Source organism: Leuciscus leuciscus (assembly GCF_965113295.1).
Source record: "Leuciscus leuciscus genome assembly, chromosome: 12".
NCBI lineage: Eukaryota > Metazoa > Chordata > Actinopteri > Cypriniformes > Leuciscidae > Leuciscus > Leuciscus leuciscus.
The window spans coordinates 27856506-27877297 of record NC_138736.1 but is presented as its reverse complement, the minus strand read 5'-3'; the positions used below and the strand labels follow the sequence as shown (position 1 = coordinate 27877297).

The 20792-nt window shown below is 38.8% G+C and overlaps 1 protein-coding gene across 1 annotated transcript in view; it reads right to left on the bottom strand.

The window, feature by feature from the left end:
- The window catches only part of tshz1 (teashirt zinc finger homeobox 1), a 33031-nt gene extending 28155 nt beyond the window's left edge, over positions 1–4876 (bottom strand). Inside the window, exon 1 of the mRNA XM_082185680.1 lies at positions 4735–4876. Within this exon, the coding sequence (XP_082041806.1) occupies positions 4735–4774 (40 nt within the window). The 5' untranslated portion in view covers positions 4775–4876. The remainder of the gene's footprint in view (positions 1–4734) is intronic.
- Positions 4877–20792: the final 15916 nt, after the last annotated feature.

Below are 20792 nucleotides of genomic sequence, written 5' to 3'. Positions count from 1 at the left end.
GGGCTTTATGGGTGTTTACTTAACATCATCAAAGAGCTTCCTTTCGTTTCATGCTCATCTGTCAAAATGAATGTTACTAAATATGAACGCATGACCGCAAGGCTTAAACCTTAGTACGCTTGGCCGTCCGTGATAAAATGATGTCAACCATTGAAATATTACATTAAATAAGCTATCTATAAAAATATGCAAATAATCAGACAATGTCACAAAGAGCATTATCCTGTTGAGACGCCAAACACTCCTTAGATCCTACAACACAAACATCAAAGCTCAATCTCCTGCTGGCCCGTTATAAACATCGGCACGGTTCTGTTGGCCGAGCCGTTTGTGTTTTATCTGATGAGGATGTATAAGGCGCACCATGAGGAAAACGGCAAACTGGGATGAGAAAACTCCGCCGAGCCTCTAAAAACACCCCATCCTTCCTGTGAGCCAGGAAAAAAAAGCAAGGTAAAGCAGCAACAGATGAGTGCAGGGCAGGACAGAGAGAAGGCAGACGTGGGCTCCCCTGGGTACAAGTTGACCTCCGTGTACTCCTCAAGCTTGGAGACTCCCGTTGCTGGGTCATGACTTGAGCTTTTCTCTCTTTTGTCTTTCTTCCCCCTCCCTCTCATCTTTCTGACTCACTGTGGACTAAATTAGCTGAGAAATGAAACATGGGGGATCAAAACAGACAGAAAGAAAAAGAGAGAGAGAGCGAGAGAGAGAGAAAGAAAGAGTAAGAAAAAACACAGCTGGCCCTTTTGATAGTTTTGAGTTCCCATAATGCTACAGTACCTCTAATCCAAACCTCCTCTGGTGACACGCTAGCTTTTTGTGGTCCTCTGTGTGCTCATTTTTCAGCAACTATCAGCAGACGCACAAACACACGTCTGGAAGTATTCTTAATTTTAGACTTTACGAAACTTGAGGAAACCAGATAACTCCCAAATGTGTCGAAGCTCATTAAAACCGCAGAGCGGTGTTTACCGCAGACTGTGTGTACCATCACACTTGGCTCATACAAAGTCCCAACATATTTTCATTTTGATCCACTCTTCCCATAAAACCTGTCATCGATCTTCATTAATCAAACTCAACCTCCACGATCTCGGACAAGGGGAACGGCAAGCTCGGGACTCAGAATAACTGGATACGCTTTGATTTCCTATAGGCCACTGGCTTGATCCCCAAATGCAAATTAAACTATTAGTTGTAAGTGGTGGGTCCCAACATGAATATTGACTAAACGGGTCAATGTCACCTGTTAATGACACGAGAGGGGATGAGTCTACCCTCCAGCGAAGCCAACACAAGGTGAGCCCAGATGTCACGCTGCATTCTCACGTCTTTCGGGAAGATTTATTTTCTTTGCTAGCATGAAAATAGGCATTAAAGAAAGAGAGACAGATAAAACATGACATCTAAATGTCCCCCTATAGATTTATTTCTATAATTTGCTAAACAAATGGAGACAGTCAACTCCTATCTTTTAATACAAATACATCACAAATTGAGAAATGATAATCCAGTATATTTCACATTTCTCACCCGATATGAAAATGAATATGAAGAGGCACCAGGCTGTTTAACAGACTACAACAAAACCTCCACATCTTTAATGCAACATAATAAATCTTTGTTAGAGAATAAAAGGTATTAACCTCATACTCGTGCTACAAAAAACACATAAATCACAACTGAGTTGTAACAGCACTGCACATTATATATCTGTAAATGCAAGCTGATTTGTATGTAATGTTGCACTGAGAGACTTAGCAAAGTGAGGCGCTCAACAGCACTCAAATTCTGACAGTATTTTCATATTTCGAGAGCATGGTGGTGCGATTATTGTCAGCAGGAGCACGGTGTGTCAGTACACTCAGAGCTTGAACGGTAGTGCGACCAATGACACAGAACAGTGGTACGTCCATCAACATGGAGACGGAACGATGGCGTGTTTGCAGAGCACCAGGCCCGATTGGCTAACGCAGGGGCATTCTGATTGGCTGCCTCAAATGCTTTCTGGGCCCAGCGGTGCGGTTAAGAGCCTGGATTACTGAGGTCATTAGGCAGCATTGCCACGGTGACGTGATTAGTCAGGTAGCAAAGTCCATTTGTCACCTGCACCAGAAAATTGAGTTAATTCAGCACTACAGGCTAAAGGGACTGTATAATATCAACTTGATTACATCAAGGCAGCTGCAGACCTGACACTTCGCTGAATTTGTCAGCTTTAATCGTTAGAGCCTGTCACAAATCCATCAGGAGCTCAGATAATTAGGGTTCCTCCCTAATGAAGCCAGCAGAGGAACCTTTACCTTTATGTCGGATAATTAAGAAGCCTCTGGTGCTGAGGACAGAATGCGTTTTAATGACTCCCCATGCTGGTTCCTTCCTCCTCGCGTTTTGTTTTTCTTCTTTCGAGTGTGTTTGTGTGCGCTTTTGTTTTTTTTCCCCAATTTGAATCTTGTCTCAAATGTTTGTCTAAAAGGAATTCAATTTAATTGTCACGCTTACATTTAGAAAAAAAAGAAGAAGAAAAAAAAAAGTAAAAAGGGGCAGGTGTAAAATCAAATTAAGTTAAACTAAAGGAAAAGGAAAAGCAGCAAAAATATTGCAAACCACCTCACGGCAATGTTTACGCCGCGGCTATCCAGAGGACTGAGGTGCGTGGAATGGATGCAAACCGAGCGGGTCTCTGTCTGCGTGGGAGGTTGTGAAAACACAAAACCAAATGAAACCTGGAGCAGCGGAGAGATACCGCATTCATCGCCGAGTCCTCCCCTGGCTCCTCTCCTCTCTGCTAGAGCTCAAACTCACAGACACAGTCTGTGCTCTACGTGGGAGGCCCGTGTCTGTTTCAGAGAAAAGCCAGCAAATAAATACAAATGACTGCAGCAGCCCAACACAGAGAGGGCCACTCTGATCCCACTGCACCAAAACGACCTAAGCCCACAGCCGACGCATGTAAATCACTCAGAGCAAACAATGGCAATGATAGCAACCAAATCGAGGCAAACTCATCCGTTAAAAGAGGTGGAGCATAACAGAGAAGTGGAGCGGCAGTAGAAAGTGCTTTTAGTGCACAGCGCAAAATTTAGAAAAAATAATCAGACGGCTCCAGTGATTTCAAAGTTTAAGTAAAAACAAATCACCTTGTCACGCTAAGCGGCTTTTCTTTTTATACCCTCAATCAATAATTCCTAACGTTATATTTTGATGGAGAGGGGGAAAAAGTGTCAGGCTCTGGGAAAAACGGAAACAATGTGCCTGCCAACTTTTGAATGTCCATTAAAGCAAATGATGAACATGCCTGTCAGAATAGAGAAAATTAAATCAATATTCAACTGAGGTGGAGGGGGCTGATGGCTTGTTTTTGTGGAGGAGCTGCCAGGTCAGATTACCAGGCGCCATCTCACCTCTGTGAGCTTTCGAACTCCCCACGTCAGTCTCGCCATACAGCCAGGGAGACGAAATAATCCCTAAAAATGCCATTTCCCTCCACTGAGCAGAAAGGTAAACGTAAAAAAAACCAAGGAACAATAAATGTTAGTCAGTTGAAACGAATGAAACGTCAGCTATGTATCGCACTTGTTAGCCCTTATAAAGTCGACCTCGGTTACAGCAGTGTGTCTGGTATGTCGGCTGTTCCCTCATCAGTCAAATATCAGGGCCTAATTCTGCAGATCAGTAACTCTGCTGATGCTTGAACTTGAAAGAGAGCCTTCATTCAGTAGAGAATGGACCTGTTAGTCACAGAGATTAAATGGGAGAAGAAGAAAAAAACGAAGGAACAGAAAAAAAAAAGAGAATGCCAAAAGGACAAAGTGGAACTCCCTACGTATAATACAACAAAATGGTTTAAAATATAATGGCTAGTTTGTGTTTAATCGCCCCAAAATGAAATCCAACAGCATTCAAAACAAATCAGAGATCCGCTCTCTTGATCTTCATAGAAGATTCATTAAAAACAGAAATCAGCTCTGTCTTGTAACATCAAAGAGCACAGGTACATTTCACATGAATAAATTGAGCTAAGAGGAAAACAGATCTTAGTGCAGAGGCCTTGCTCAGTGACATCTATCAGGGAAGAGATGTTCTCTCTGCTACATTTTGTGCTCTCGACACGCCCCAGCAATCCCTTATCCCCCTCTTCTCTCCCTCTCTTTGAATGACGAAAAAAAAGTAGTGTATAACCCTGCCGAAAACTTCTTTCCTTTCTCTATTTTCCCGCACGACGGGGGCAAAAGTTGTCCTTTGAGTGGCTGCGGCCGCACGGCGCATGCGTGTTTCCATGGTGAATGATTTACTGATGTTTATCAGGAATGAATAGATCAAAGGCGGCCACATGACAGGCGATCAATCAAGCATCAAATCAAGGATGGCAATCCGCATCTAAATAGACGAACTGGAGCACTTTGAAACTACATTTTTACTCGACTACATAGGCCACGGTGGAGTGGGAAGTTTTAATTTGGCACAAAAAAAAAAAAAAAACCTACGAAGGCTTTTTAAAATAAATTAATGCATTCTGCTAAATGAATTAATGCATTCTGATGAAACTACCGGTGTTTTTAACATTCTTTAAAAGTTAAAGACTAACATAAAACAAATCAAAAAGTCAAAAAATGCAGTCATTATTTGGATTAAGCATTTCAACCCACATAATAACGAAGTGTGAGTGGTTGTATGTCTTTTCCCCCCCATACCTACTAATATTAGTAAACAAAACATGCATGCACCGCTTACCTGAAGATCGCCTCGGCGCTTGCTGCTTTCTCCGCGGCATGCTGTCGTCCCACCCTCCACTTGACTTCTCATACAGAATCAAAATGCCAGTGACGGGGGACAAGAATTAATTTAAAAAAAATGTAATACACAGCATGTATTAACGCGTTCCTCTTCTCTTCGGAGTCTGTCTTTTTATTCCACCTCTTTAAAAAGTCACTTTGAGCCGATGCAAAGTCTTAGAGGGGTCAATAGGTCTTGAGAGGTTGTAGTGTTTTTTTTTTACAGACTAAAATGTCTGTAAAAATAAAAAATGAAGGTGTATCTGGCCGACAGGTTTAATAATTAGCTATAAGTCATAGCATGATTGCCAAGAGCTCAAGATATATCTCCCGTCCATGTCTAACGGCGCATAAACACAGAAAAAAAACCGCTTCCTTAGGTTCTCCTTGGATTATGGCAATAGTTTGTAGCAAAACGGAAGAAACTTCCAGTTATGGAGAGCCCGTCCAACTGTATTTCCGTCCTCTCGCTCGGTGGAAAGCCTAAAACCGGGACAAAACCAAGGGAAAAGACAGGCAGACAGGAGACAGTTAATGTCAGTCACAAATGGGGCTCGAGCTCAGTGCGCATTTTCAACGGACTAAATTCCCCACGCGCGCAGTGGAGAGTCTCTGCTCGTGCTCCTCCCGATATTCACCAAACACACTGTCCGTCCATGCTCAAGGAAACATGTGGACAGTTGATTCGGGCGAGCGTGACGCGTTTACTACAGAGCGATATATAAACAAAAAACACACTCTCTCGCAACGAACGTAAACTAATTACTCTTTTTAAAAAAACAAAAACTCCAGGGAGCGAAACGGCGTTCTTGGTCTCGCGGCTCTTCGCTGAAATATGTATCGCGCGTTCAGGATGCGTGAGCGGTTCAGACAGTCTCAACTGATAGACAGACACATCGAGTTGCCTTTCCTGCCTCTCTCTCTATACTCCACCCCTCCGGAGCGTCACTCTGACAGTGAAAACCCACCTGTCAATCTTTTTAATTGTTCTGTTTTTTCCCTCCCCACAAAACAGGATCGTTTGAAAGACAACGAACTGCCTTTTTGGAGAAGACATCACTTATTTGTATGTTGTCCATTCAAACAAATACACACAGTATACGGTTTTATTTTTATTTTTTTATAAAATAGTGCTATTCAAAAATGAACTATGATTGTAGACTACTACAGTTTTCACAGTTATGCACTGTTCTCGGCGTTATCGTGAAAACAAGTTTCACGTCACGCGCAAACATGAACGCATAAAGCAGGGGTGTCCGCTGTAAACATTTCATTTATTTAGTCTGATATTTTAGCACAGTTTTTCATGCACGTAACAACATTTCTTTGATCCTTTCACTGTCTTTTATTCTTTTTGCCAGTTTTCTTCATCTGTCTCGATGACGTTTGCCGAACTATTCCAGACATTCAAGCGCTAAAAGGAAATTATTTGCGACCTTTTTCCATCCCCGTAAAAAAAAAAAAAAAAAAAAAAGGACAGTTGGAAGTTACAGATTGATTCGTTACACCTTACTAGGAAGTGAACACTTTGCACGGGAAGGGGAGGGACTCCTGGAACAAGTTGAGTATGACCGTAACAAGCCTCTCTACAACGCTTACACATTACTTATTCATCAATTGCAAAACATCCACAAATTAAATAACGAGGCCACGGTGTTAGACATTTCGGATCCTATTAGGCTAATAACCGTAAAAAAAAAGTCCACAGCATATCTGCTCTTCAGTACTTTGTTGACACGGTGTACCTGGCACCCCCCAAAATCACACTTAAATCTCAACTTTGTTTTTGTCTTTAAACCAGCGTTGACGCAATGTCCACTCTTTCTGTAAGTTGGCGAGTGGGTGGGTGTGTTTTTAAATCGCTCGGAAGGGGAACGCGAGAAATCCGAGTGAATTTTTTGAGGTGGCCTTAGCTCGCTCCGGTCGCCTGATGTTTCTAACGGATTTTGAATGTTCTTCGACCACCGCGCGGGGATTCTGCTGCGATTTTAGCGGATAATTCAGCCTGTGGACCGACGCGAGAGGTTCGCCTTGCACACCGCATACCGGTGAGTGTACACATTTGTTAGTATAGAGTAAATGTATGAATAAGCCAGGCTAGGATATTCTACATCAACCACCACCGAAGCGATATATCCCTGTACGCGACGTTTAAATCATGTTCTTACCTTTGACGGTGCTGCGCATCCTTGAGCTATTGCCAGTTGCAATATAACTGTTCATTTATGCTGTACGCCTGTCGGTAGGGGCTAATAATGTGAAAATATGTCCAAGTTCCGCCCCAACATCTGTCCATCTATCCATCCTCGCGACTGCCTCGATCAGCCTGTCGCTGTTGATGGCTCTTACGTCACCAATCTCCCATCAGAAACTCATCGGGCTCAAAGAAGCCAAGATTCCTCCCGCTGTAAGGCAGGAGCATCGCTGGGCAAAAATACGACGGGTTTCCGAGATTATAGCGTGTTAACAACAGACATCTCTCTGTCTCAGTGCAAGACAAAGGTACAATGATAATTAGCTTGTCATTTTCAAATAAACGTTTGTTATAAAGAGATTTCTGTGTATTTTCTAACAGTTGACTAAAATGTTAACTTTTATAAAACTGTATTTTTATTATAATAATTATTATTACTATTCTTATTCTTATTGATTTATCTTATTCTTATTATTGCTGCCGTGAAAATCACATTTAAAAAACATATACATTTAGCTCATTTTAGCTGTTCTTCCACTTTTCTTTAACAGTTTCTTACTGTAACTGTATGACTGAAATTCACTTCCATTCCCTAGAAATTAATGCTTTGTGCTGTTTTGTCGTGGTATTATATCATTGTGCATTATTCGCTCTATCCTAATAGACTTACAAATCGGTGATCTTTCTTTCTTTCTTTCTTTCTTTCTTGTTTGAAACAGTTCTTGCGGCATTGTCCTCCAGAATTAATGTTTGGTTTTCAGCATTGTGATGAAATTCCCTTCAAGGTGTTGTTAGTGTGCACTTAAAAGGGATTTAATGCTTTATATAACAGTGCCTGTGCTAAACATATATTAATATAAGTGATTACAAGCAACAGCAATAATAATGTGTATTTATAAGTAAATAAATGCGCAAATAAATTTACAAAATAAGTACATATTAGATATATGTTGTTCATTACACTGTAATGTAAAGTGTAAATAAAAAAATAATGCAGTAGACAAAAATATCCATGCTGATCATGCTGGCTTCCTCCAAACCCAAACTAGAGTGTGTCTTGGCATAGTGAATTACCCAGCTGTGCTCATTCTATGCTGATGAACTGAAATAATTTTAGATAATTAGATATACAAACAGTTACAGTATTTTCAATTGATGTGTTAAAGAAATTAAATTGTTATTCCATCTTTTTCCATCCAGTGAAAAATAAGTAAAACTATTTATTTATGCATTTTGTATTTTATTAACATGTGGCAGAAGATTTTGGTAGTGAACATTAGTGTTGACAGGTCGGCATATGCTTTTGTGTGTGTGTGTGTGTGTGTGTGTGTGTGTTTTATGTGTGTTTATTGTGTGTTTTGGGAATAGTTATCTACATATAATGTATAAATGTTTGTGTGTACCTATCATCTTATTCAGTGTAGGACATTTTATTCTTTTGTAAAAGGCCATGCCTGAAGGAATGCCATGCAAGCATAAGCGTAAGCTCAAGATGCAATGCCAACGCACTTTGAACAGTTCGTGTGGAGTCTGAACTCTGTCATTTTCAGCCTTATAGTGCTGGTTAAAGCTCCTGCAATAGGAGAAATGTTCATTTTTGCCTTTCCTACACACGTTCTGTGGTTCTCTTATTAAATTAATGACTGGAAATGATTGGAAAACATGAGCATTAAAGCATAAGTGAGTAACACATGAGCTGTGTAAAAAAATAAAATATGTATGTTCTCACCCACTACATGCAGTGTTAAGAAATATATATTTACATTTTTAATTTATTAACTTAATGTATTTTAAGAGAGCAGCATCAGACTAATTATAGATGTTATGCCTTTTATGGTGTTATAGTGTTTTAAACTGATTCTCTATCACTGCTTTTATGTGTTTATACTTTATAGAAACTGGAGCAAATGGATTTGGTTCATCATCTCTCTTATGTTATGAAAAATAACCTCAGATTTATACGCATTTCAGTCTGATCTGCTATTTACTGTAGCTGGCCCTATTTGCATTAAAATGCCAGGACATGCTATAATGCACATTATACGTTGAAGAAATTCTTCACGTCTCAATATTACGCTGTCTGCTTAAGGGATCGCAGACGGATGGTACAAGACTGAAACTGAAAAACCGAGGGAGATTCGAGGTGATAGTCTTTGAAGTATTTTTCTTTATTTTTTTTATGTAGCATGTCACATCACATCAACAAATTATGATCCAAATTGCCCGCACGCTACAAGAGGCGGGATGCCGTCATATGTGTCCAAAGATCTGTATGGCGAGATCTGAAGGTTTTTAAACAAAAACATAGCTAGCTGTCACTGATGTATTTTTGAGCAGAGGAACTCTATAGACTGTCACAATGACAAAAAAAAAGGTATATTTTCTTATTTAAAAAAGGACTTGATCATACATTTGTCATGCGTGTTGGAAATGCACATACTTACTAATTCTGGACTGTGGCTTTCAACGGTTATGTAAATAATCTGTGGAGAAACATAAGAGAAGCAATCATACAATTCTCCTAAAACTTTAACACATTATGCAAATATGTGTGTCAAGTGATCTTTTTTTAATAATCATGTATTTCACAAAATCAGCTGGCAAGATCAATACCAATTACACGATACAGCATTATTTTTCAGCAGCATATCTCCCCCATGGGGTTACAGAAATAGCTTTGTTTTGTGAATCTTGCGAGAAAGTACCCTAACCTCGCATGTGACTCAGATGTATTGATATGCTTCCAAAATGTTGTTCTTGTCTTGCAGGTGTTGCTGCCGTTCTTCAAAAAGGACCGTCTTGCAGTCCACAGGTCAGAGGTCAGCAACACTTGCATATTTAAATATGTTCCTGTCTATTATTTTTTTAATAATTAATTATTTTTTTTGTAAAGCTGTTCACAATTGCACATGAAGCCACCCAGCTATTAAAGGCGATGATCGCTTGGGTATTAACGTCAGTACTGCTAAAATTAGTAGTGCACTTAAACACGGCAACCCAAATAGTGGTAATAATACTCCAGAACGGCGCAGTGGTGTAACCTTACGTCCGTGATCATGATCAAAGCCATTTACATGCCAACACTGCAATTATGTTTATTAAAACTAATATTGCTACATCTCTACAATCACTTTTAAGTTGAAATATATACAGTATTACAATTACAGTTCTGTATCGCTGGAACAGCTGTTGTTGCCACTGATTCTTGAGCTTTTGTAATATTACTATACTATAAAAGTATATATTTTTTTACATTTTAATGTATTAAGCCAGTACATATATTTGTGTTTTTCACTGTTTAAGTAATTACTGTGTTTTTTTTTAAAGCTAATTCTTACTCTAATATTTGAAATAAAATACAATTTGCTGATTCATTAATTTGCTGTTTTTTTATTTATATAATCATGCAAATAAAGGACAATGAACAAAGTTATGGTGTCTTTTGTTATCATTTGAAAAGTCTTTTTAAATTATTAATAGGATGATTGCATGTGTAAAAAAGAAAGGAATAGTTAAAAAAAAAAGCGAGTGAGCAAGTTTTTTATTACTCAAGTCAAAAATCTATTTTATCACAATTATTCCTTCATAAGGATTTTTTTTTCTTTTGTCATAAAAGCAGGAGACACTTCTCACACTGACGAGATTTTTGATAAAACTATTTTATGCCATATAAAAACTTTCAGCTTCAATCAACGACTGGGTCAAATGAATTTTGTACAGTCATTGACAGGCGAAAGCTAAGAATTTATAATACAAAAAATAATAAAGAGAAGGCTTTTACTGGGAAGAATATCTTGAAACCCATCAGATAAGGCAGGGTAATTAAAATGTCACCTTTCTCTGGAGGAAGGAGGCCCATCACACAGCTTTACATAACTCATTACTTTTCTACTTTCAACTAAATGCTGATCACAAAACTTCTTTGACTTGAGAATCTGACATGTGGTGGAATCCCTCTATTTTAGTCTTTTTATTCCCTTCAAATAATAGAGAAAAGGTTGTTTTATAGCATGATTGTTGATTTATAACAAATAAGACTGTATTAGTGCAACACATGAGATGGGATTTCGAGACATGTTTTTGTTGTTATTGTTTGATTCATTGTAAACAACGTGATTGAAATGCAGCTAAAAGTAAGTGTTTTAAAGTCCAGATGCTGTCAAAACAGATTTCTATACGATTAGTTGCACAATAGACGTCTTCAATTAAAACAATCCTAAATATTGGATGTTTTATTTCGATATTTGCATATATGCAACAAGTCATGCTTATGACAATCAGTGACCGAGACGTTTCAGGAATCAGTTTGTAGTTGCCTATCCGGATCTTTCAGGTTTCTTCAACCAGATTTTAATTCTCTGTGTGACTGTATCTGGTTATTACCTCATAAACGTCTCTTCCTGCTCCGCTGCACCTCCGCGTTCAGGAGGGGCTTCCATTCCTCGATCCTTCCCACCAAACCCCGTGCGTTTCAGCAGGATTTAAGTGACACATTTCACATTTCAAAATACCATCCTCCAACATGAGTCCCGCTGCCTGCCATACCACCTCTTTTGTTTTCTTTGACGCATGCGGTCTTCTTCCAATTAGCATTTTTCAGCCATTAAAGAGGAGAGAGGAGTGCTGAAATGTTTTCCTGTTTCATTACCACTGACTGCACCTCTTTGATTGGTTGCAAAGGGAAATGTTCTGTAAAAACATCATTTTCCGCAGAAGCTCGGGAAGAGAGTGGCCAGAAAACGCGGTGCAGATAAAACTCCTGGAGTCATATTTAAGAATGCAGGATTACTGGAAACGTCTCTCTCAGCGTTTTATTGACTGGATGAATTTAAAAAGTGAAAGAAACATTGCAAAGATCAAGATGAGACACGAGTGATTTATATTCCTTTTTAAAAAGGATACTTCCCCTCTTTCTAGATCTTGTCATTAAATATATAGCAGCGCAGTTCTGTCCGTTTTTATTTATCTGTTGGTTTGTTTCTTTGCTCCCCAGGTCTTATTTTTTAACGCAGGGAAAGGCGAAGATGGTGAACAATGTCGAAACATTTGATTCTTTCATACTTCTGAACCATAATTATTAAGATGTAACCATTTTAGATCAAAGATATGCATGAGACTCCTTTGATAATGTATGGTTTTTAAGAGAAACATAATAGGATGTTTTTTTTTTCTGCTTCAGTCAAACTCATAGCCTGAGGGTTTCAGTTAGAGAGAGATCTCTCCTCTATACTGATGCAACAAAGAGAAAAACAGCCCCCTAAAGCTGCTCGGAGTGCTCTACTTCTGACGCTTAGAGGAAATGTGTTTGTTATTATAAAAGATGTAAATGCATTAATAAGAACAACAATAAATGTTTTCCTCTTTTCTCCACTGACCAGCTAAAATATCCTGCACGATGCCAAACATGGTGCATTTGAGACCATTCAAATAAATGAGTGGGTTTTTTCCTTTCTTTTTTACTGAAAAGACATGGGGGAAATTAGCCTTAGAGTCTTAGTAAAATGATATGATAAATATAACCAGAAAAACTTATCTTGCCTAGCCAACGCAGGTCACATCTCACAGCCCAAACCTGCCATTCCTGTTTATTTTAGCAGATATGGCTGCCTATCAAAACACAATTCAGTAGTCAGGAGGTGTTTATATAGGGGTTTTGGTTTATGTAACACTGAGGAGGCTCCGTACGCACCATTTCAGTCCACCCGTCTTCCACACTGAACGTCCCTTCACTCTCTTTGCCAGAAATAGGTTGATTCAAACAAACGTCCCTATAGAGTCTCACTGCCTTTGATCCGGGTGTTGAACCAGGCCAGGTTTTCCGGCCCTACGTTTGTCGCTCCACACCCTGGCAGGATCCTGAACGCCGTCCCTGTCTTTCCGAAAGCCTCGGCTAGCTCTGGCTGGCCTCTGCAGCGGGAGCGACTGATGACGCCAGACTCAAGGCTATATCAGCAAATCAGACGTATACGGCCCTGCTCCACCCCAAACTACCCTGCAAACATTCACGCGTACCACTTCGTTCTCAATGAGAGGGTTTTTTTGGTTGTTGTTCCTCAAATACTGCCCAGTTTTCCATTTTTTTTCTCTTTCTTCAAGGTCTCATCAACTGAATTTCTCCATTCATTCCTGCTTTAATTCAAATACACATTTACAGAAGTACAGTGGACTATTACTGTAAATGCAATTATTGGTACCCTCTGTAAATATGAGCAATGAAGGCTTTGAAAACGAATCTGCTTTGTTTATACATTTTGTTATATTTGTTATGTTATATTTTATATTTTGATGTATTCATTTTGATGTATTCATGCATTCATAACACTTTACAATGAGGTTCATTAGTTAATATTAGTTAATGTATTAACTAACATGAACTAACAATGAGCAAAACATTTGTTACAGTATTTATTAATCTCTGTTAATGTTAGTTAATAAAAAATACAGCTGTTCATTGTTTGTTCATGTTAGTTCACAGTGCATTAACTAATGTTAACAAATACAACCTTAGATTTTAATAATGTATTAGTAAATGTTGAAATTAATATTAACTAAGATTCATAAATGCTCTATAAGTATTGTTCATTCTTAGTTCATGTTAACTAATTAACCTTGTTGTATAGTGAAAAAATCTATATCTATCTATCTGTATATCTATCTGTATATCTATCTATCTATCTATCTATCTATCTATCTATCTATCTATCATTTATTTTGATTGATTGATTTATTTAAATGTACTGTATATTAGTTGGTATTTTAAGTTGTGAAGTAGTTCAAAAGAAAAAAAGGCACATATACACAAACTTCTGACCTAAATGCTCAATCTTATTAAACTAATTAATCACAGTAGCCTAATCACAGTGACAAGGTTGGCTGGGTGACATTCTCCAAAATCTACATTTTTTTTTTTTTTTTTTCAGTCAGTCCCACATGATCTCCTTCGCTCTCTGTTGCCCCATTCATTCAAATATTTTCTCAAGGTTAACAGGTAGAAAATGTTTCGAGTGTGTCGGGCTGCTTTGAGTCGAGGGTGTGGTGGGCAAAGAAGGAGGCGTCTCTCTGGGCTGCATTAATCAGAGAGAATGACAAAACCATATCTGTGACGACAACCACGGCTCAGCTGCCCGACATCGGCTGTAAGGGAGGAGGAGGAGGATAACTTTATTAATCAACATCTCTTGATTAATTGTTATAAAGTGTCATCCATAAATTTTCCTTCGATTTAATAATTCTTGAGGAAGACTTAACAATCTCCCTCGTGATTTGAGTTTTATTGAGGGCTGTACCGAGCGAGGTGCGCTGACATAAATAGCATCTCAGTGGCCAGTCTCCTCCTCACTGACAGATATGAAATACAATTATCAGTGTGATCTGTTTAAAAATTCATCATCAGCCTACTGTCTACAGAGGAAACACACTCGCTCGCTCTCAATCTCCCGCTTTCTCTCTGTCTCTTATTAATGTACACATACGCACACGCGTAGAGTGTATATGTAGAGGGGTCATAACTGATAAGCTGTTCTATCCATTTAAAATTTCATTGTTTTTTCTCTCCCTCCAGCTCGTTAAGTTATTTTAACTGTGGATATTGTATTATGTGCTCTGGTGCGGCCCCCCCCCCCCCCCTTTATATTAAAACATAAATCACTGGATAATCAATCAGTAAATGACAATGCTGAGGCAAATCGCTGCTATCATTGTTCCCACACAGAATATCATTAATATGACTCTTATCAGAGATGAAACAGCCAAACACACTCGAAACGACTCCACATATGGCGCACGATCCATTTTTTAAAGTGACCTCATCCTAACCATACATTTTTAAACCCTTTTCATGTCATGCTTCAAATACATACTTAGGGGGCTGTTCAAACAGGACGTGTTCTTGAGTTCAACAGCTGCAGAAGAATGGTTCTGAAGGTAGGCACCTTGACATACGTTTATATTACTCTTTTTAACTTGGGACGCAAAATTCAGAAAAAAGAAAGAATGGTTAAGAATGTACATGTAATACATGTTTCCATAAAAAAAAAAAATTCACTATTCACTAAACAGTCATTATTTGTAAAGTTTGTTCAATGTGAGTGCCGTATTCTCGAACATGACCAGTCATTTACGCCGTCATCATCCGGGTGTTGATAGCACGCGAGCGCTAGCTGGTAAAACTTGATCAGCACATATCGCAAACTGTGACTAAACTCACTCGCACGTGTTTTTAAGCCTTGTCAATTTATGCATTCAAGAGCAAGAAGACAAGAATGATAACTTGCGCACGCTGTGAAAAGATTTGTGTGCTCATCCGAACTGTGCACACAGACTGCGGCAAATTCAACAAATTCACACAATTATGTAAAAATTATGTCAACATGCCTGTCTTAGTGTGTAATGTTAATCAAACAACTAAAGACAGGGAAATCACTCCCCAGTAAGCAATTTTGCGTTTAAAAGACGTCTAGTAGCCGTCCAAACACAGCCCTCACATCTAGGCTAAAACAAGGCGAAATTTGGGCTGTCAGTGAAACTTTTATAGATGTCCAACCATAGCTCAAGAATAGACTAGTCATCAATTAGAAAACATGTCAAAGAAATGAAACCAAACACCTTGTAATCACTGTTGACTTTACTTACATGATGGAATATCATACATCTCGCAAGTAATTTTGGCAAAAATGGCATGTAACCAAATTCAAGGTTATTTTGGCTAGAAGTTGGTTACTCATAGCTGGACTTTATCGGGTCTATAGTTAACAGAGTCCGTACCGTAAACCGTGACCCTAAAACCGTGATGCAAACCGAACCGTGAGCAATTTGAAATATATATGCAAATTAAAGGTATAGCGGAGGATCTTTCCAAATTTTAGATAAGACCCGCCCTCTCCACTTTTTGAAAAGTTTGATTGATTCACCAGAATGATTGACAATTAGGAGGACCAATAGTTTAGACTACCCACCAGGAAGTAAAACATCCTCCGCTATACCTTTAATTATTTAAAAATCATACAATGTGATTTTCTGGATTTTTGTTTTAGATTCCGTCACTCACAGTTGAAGTGTACTTATGATAAAAATTACAGACCTCTAAATGCTTTTAGAAAAACCTGCAAAATTGGCAGTGTATCAAATACTTGTTCTCCACACTGTATATATATATAACATTTACAATTTAATACAATTATTTATTATAAAATATAATATTTTAATGCATTTTATAAAAATTATAAATATTTAAATCTTTTTGAACGATTCATAAATATTTAAAGTCCCCCTGTAGTCAATATTTGTTTCCCTTAAAACTCACCTTTGATCACCAAAATTACATATTTAAATGTTTTTTTCCTTGAAAAAAATGGTCCTGCCTTGATATAGCCTGAATGTAACTCTACACCCTTGCTTCATTTAGTATACGAGGTTCTATGAATTAGCAAATTAGCCCCGCCTTCATTCACTCACACCAGCTCAGAGATCCACTCGTTGACGATCACACATTGACCTGATTGGTTACAAGGTAGTTTGTGACGTCAGAAACACCAGCGATATATATATATATATATATAGACACGCACACAAGCTTTTAAAAATATCTTTTTTGTTAAAACTATATATATTTTTTTTTTTAAACATGCCGGTGTTCAAAACTATCTGCTTGCCTTAGGTCGATTCAAATCGGTTAGCTTTTAATAATGATTTTAATTCCAGTGGTACTGGTGGATTTCCACGGGAAATTCAAGCATGTCTTTGTGTCATTACGTCACATCTGTACACATAAAGAAGGAGTCCCGGCTAGTAGGCTATATTGCGTGTTGTTCGAGGTGTAGATTTATAGTCTTTTCTCACAGCACTTGAAATAATGAAACTTATGGCGGATCCAGAATGTTTCAAACGACAATCACCAGTGACAACTGGAGATTCTCCAGTTGTAAAACCCAAAAGACTTCGGACTTCGGAGTGGCTAGAGAAAAAAAGAGACTGCAACCGGCCCATGCGAAAACAAGGATAAACATCGGCAGGGCTTTTGAAAGATGACGTGAACTCCGTGTTTTAAAGGGGTTCAAAACGGACGCAGAGACAGCTTTTTTTTTTTTGCTAGACAGGCAAGACATTTCAATAGTTCAATTACGTAACAGTAGCGCACTTGTTCGCTTAATTTACACAGTTACGGTTTCCTTTGTTGTGCCTTTCTTGTTTTGCTATTATGGTAAATATAAATTATTTTGTGCTAGCAATGAGAGGGAGAAATTCACCTTTACTCCAAGAAAATCAAACCTGCCTCCTCTATTGTCAAGTATTGGATCGGTAAAGTGACATTTTTCCTGTCGTAAGATGTTTATATTATGTTATATTATAACACGTTTATGCATAACAGGGATTCCGTTCATACACCATTTATTTCATAGCACTATGATTGTTATTTGTTTGTACAAAGTAACTGCTCTTCTATGATTTGCATGGTTTGACATGATGCGATCGTTAGATTTAATCAGCGCGATTTACTGCAACGCTTCTTTTCCCCTTAGTTGACAAAAGTGGATGTTACTTACTTGTTCAGACGTCATTTTCCGTTGAGAAAATTCTAATATCGGTCATACTTCCAAAAAGTATAATCTGTGATTCTGAATGCCCGTATCCACACCGGCGCGGTGATTGACCGCCGCACACTCTCCTCAAAACATTGGATTCATCCGCGCTGTTTCATGCCGATGTACAACCCACGTAAAGTTGATAATTCCGCAAATAATTGCAATTGCAGATTTCGAACAGAGATGGCGACAAAGAGGAAAAACTATGGACTGCAGCTTTAAGAACTTATTTTTGGATGATTCATTAAAATAACTCATAAGACTCATTTGTTCCTGAATCAGACTACACTGGTCACACTGTATTGTGCCGGTTCATAGGAGTCATTTCTTCCTGAACCAGATTTCACTCTCTGGTTGAAATCACACAACATACAGGTAATGGTAATACTTGGGATTTTAAGAATCAACGTTTCAAATGAAAATCTGTATTTTCCAAACTTGGATCGCCAGTCTTGCTATTTACATTTGCGCTTCAAACAAAAACAGCTTCTGCAGATGTTCGCAAAATACAGAAGTGCAGCAGAGACACCCAACTTATGTCTTTAATTAAAGCTTTGGCCCGTTACATCTCCATTGTCCCGTGGATTCCTTCAACACAACTGTACGGCAAAGACGGTGCTGTCCTCATCAGACTGCTGGTTGCCAATTAAGCAGTGAAAGGGACTCGGCGTCCACACCCACCTCAGCTGGCAGCGGCCCAATTTACAACCGGCGTGTCACCACGCGTCTGTAAGTGGGCTGATCTACACGTGTCACGGCTGAAGTTTGCAGTCTGCCGAGACCGTGGATGGACAGGTAGTGCCAACCACACCTCAGCCAGCCCTCCTCCTCCTCCTCCTCCTCCTCCTCCTCTCTCTCTCTCTCTCTCTCTCTGCTGATCAAGGACACTCCTATCAGCATGAGCGCAGAGAGAGGCCATCCATCAGGGCAGATGGGTAATAGAAACACTGTGTGACAATGGTCATCAGCGTCGAAAACAACAGCCTATAAACATCCAGTGACACGCGCTCCGGAGTAGGAGGTGGTGGAGCGGGGGTGGTAAAACCAGGAATTGAGACAGGGAGAGAGACAGTATGAAAGATTATGGAAGGAGAGACAGAGAAATGATTTAGAAACAGAGGGAAGGTAACAGAAACGCATTTGTGTGTGCCAGCGCATCTCAAAGTCCAACGCAAACAAAGCCAAGGTCCGTCGTCATGCCGTGACTGTTTATTCCGCAAACGAGACAGAGAGTAACAAATTGACAGAAGTGATTAAATGGCGAACGAGATGATGAAGAGAAGAAGGGAGGCGATCACACGGCAGATCTGAGGCCTTCGCTAAAACAACCCCGTTTTGTCCTCTTTCAAAAGTATCGGCGCAAAACGCCGCAAAAATCGTTTTTGACTTTTGCCGCTCAAACGCTTTTATTTATTTACCACGGCATATATTTATTTCATTCTTCCGTTTGCCAAATAAAGACTAATTAGAGGAGCAGAGACGTTTCGAAATGGGAAGCCTGCCTCACATGGTGGGATTTTTTTTCTCTTCCTCTTTTCTAATTTTTTTGTCAGCTTTTTTCTCTCCCCCATCAGTTTAATTAGCCAACATTTGTCTCAGTTTTCCTGAGCAGCGTTTGTTTATCCTAGTGTCACGCCTGACATTGGCCAATTAGTGCAGTGAAATTGTTTAGCCTCAATAGCACAAGCAGTGGAAAACACTCCCGAGATGTTTGCTGCGAGCTCATGGGGAGATTCAGAGAGAAATTCGGGGAAAGCGAAAAAGGGATGTCAGAGTATTTCGGTTGATTATGAAGAATCATGACCGCGTGAGGGTTTTGATTATGAGTAATTTTTAGGAAGATGTTATTGGTTGCTTGACAGAAGTGAAATATGGATAGAGTTTAGGCAGAAAGTCCTTTCTTAATATAATAATACATGATTTTTTTAAATTGCTAAATATTTTCAAAATTATTTTTTCATTAAATCGTGACGGTCAGTCACTTATACCTTACAATTACAAAAAAAGCAGCAAGTTGAAGTCAAAATATAAATTCCCCTTATTTGCTTTTCATAATACACAAGGGTGTTCTTGAACGATTCATTAATGCGTGTTATTCTAAAGAAACATTTGTAATCTTTCGTAAAAATTTCATCCTTTTTATGAAATATTTTGTTGTCATATAGTGAGACTTTTTACAATCTAGCATCATCCGACATCCCGTTTTCCTCTGAAATAAGGCACATTTCTTAAGTATAATGGTCTGTCATGACATGTAATATTTATGCTAAAATACCATTTTCTAAATTCATATTACATTCATTTGTGATCCCATTTAATTAGCGGTCTTTCTTTTTGTGGTATCAGTAGTGGCTAATATCGACTTACCACCGTTTTGATAACTGTAAGTAATGGTAACTGTAAGTATTGAAAAACAATAACTGTAGTAATGGTAACTATGATATTTTAGTGGAAACTATGGTTACCATGGTGAATTTTTGTAAGCGTAGGCTGTACTTGGCTATACTGAAAAGCACAAATTGCCTTATGTACTATATAAAGAGAAACCTTAAATTGGAATATTTATTTTGTGTTGGTGCTCCATTCTGACTGATGTGCTCGACATGACATGCTGCAGGTTTGATTTTATGGATATGAAGTGTTAATACATCCCCCGCTGGATAAGTCATTTTGACTCATTCTTGCATGCACACGCGTGTCGGAAAGAGTGAATCTACGTGCCTGAGAGAGAGATAGAGAGAGAGAGAGAGAGAGAGAGAGAGAGAGAGAGAGAGAGAGAGAGAGAGAGAGAGAGAGAGAAAGAGAGCGATTGACTCGGCACACCGCCTGCCCTCACACAACAATTACCGCAGTCAAGGCCCACTGCAAAGATAAATTAATGTCTCCTCACAAGACAAAAGATTTTCTGTTCACTAAAATACAGGAACTATCATGTTCCTGTACGTGTTTAGAGTATGTTTACCATTTAAAACGACTCATGGAAATACCTTGTGTTAACCTAAGAAGCTCAGGTAAGACTAAATAAAAAGACGTTCTTGTGCCTTTTTGAGGGGGCAACAGTGGTGGTCCTGGCTCACCCTTCTCACTTGAAGAGGTACGACATGATGAGAGGAAAATAAAACTTTTAAAGGGATAGTTCACTTTGAAATAAAATTGTGGTATGTTTTAGCTTACCTCAAGGGCATCCAAGATGTAGGTGTCTTTTTTTCCGCAGTAGTTTCAATTTTGATATTTTTAGGTCAA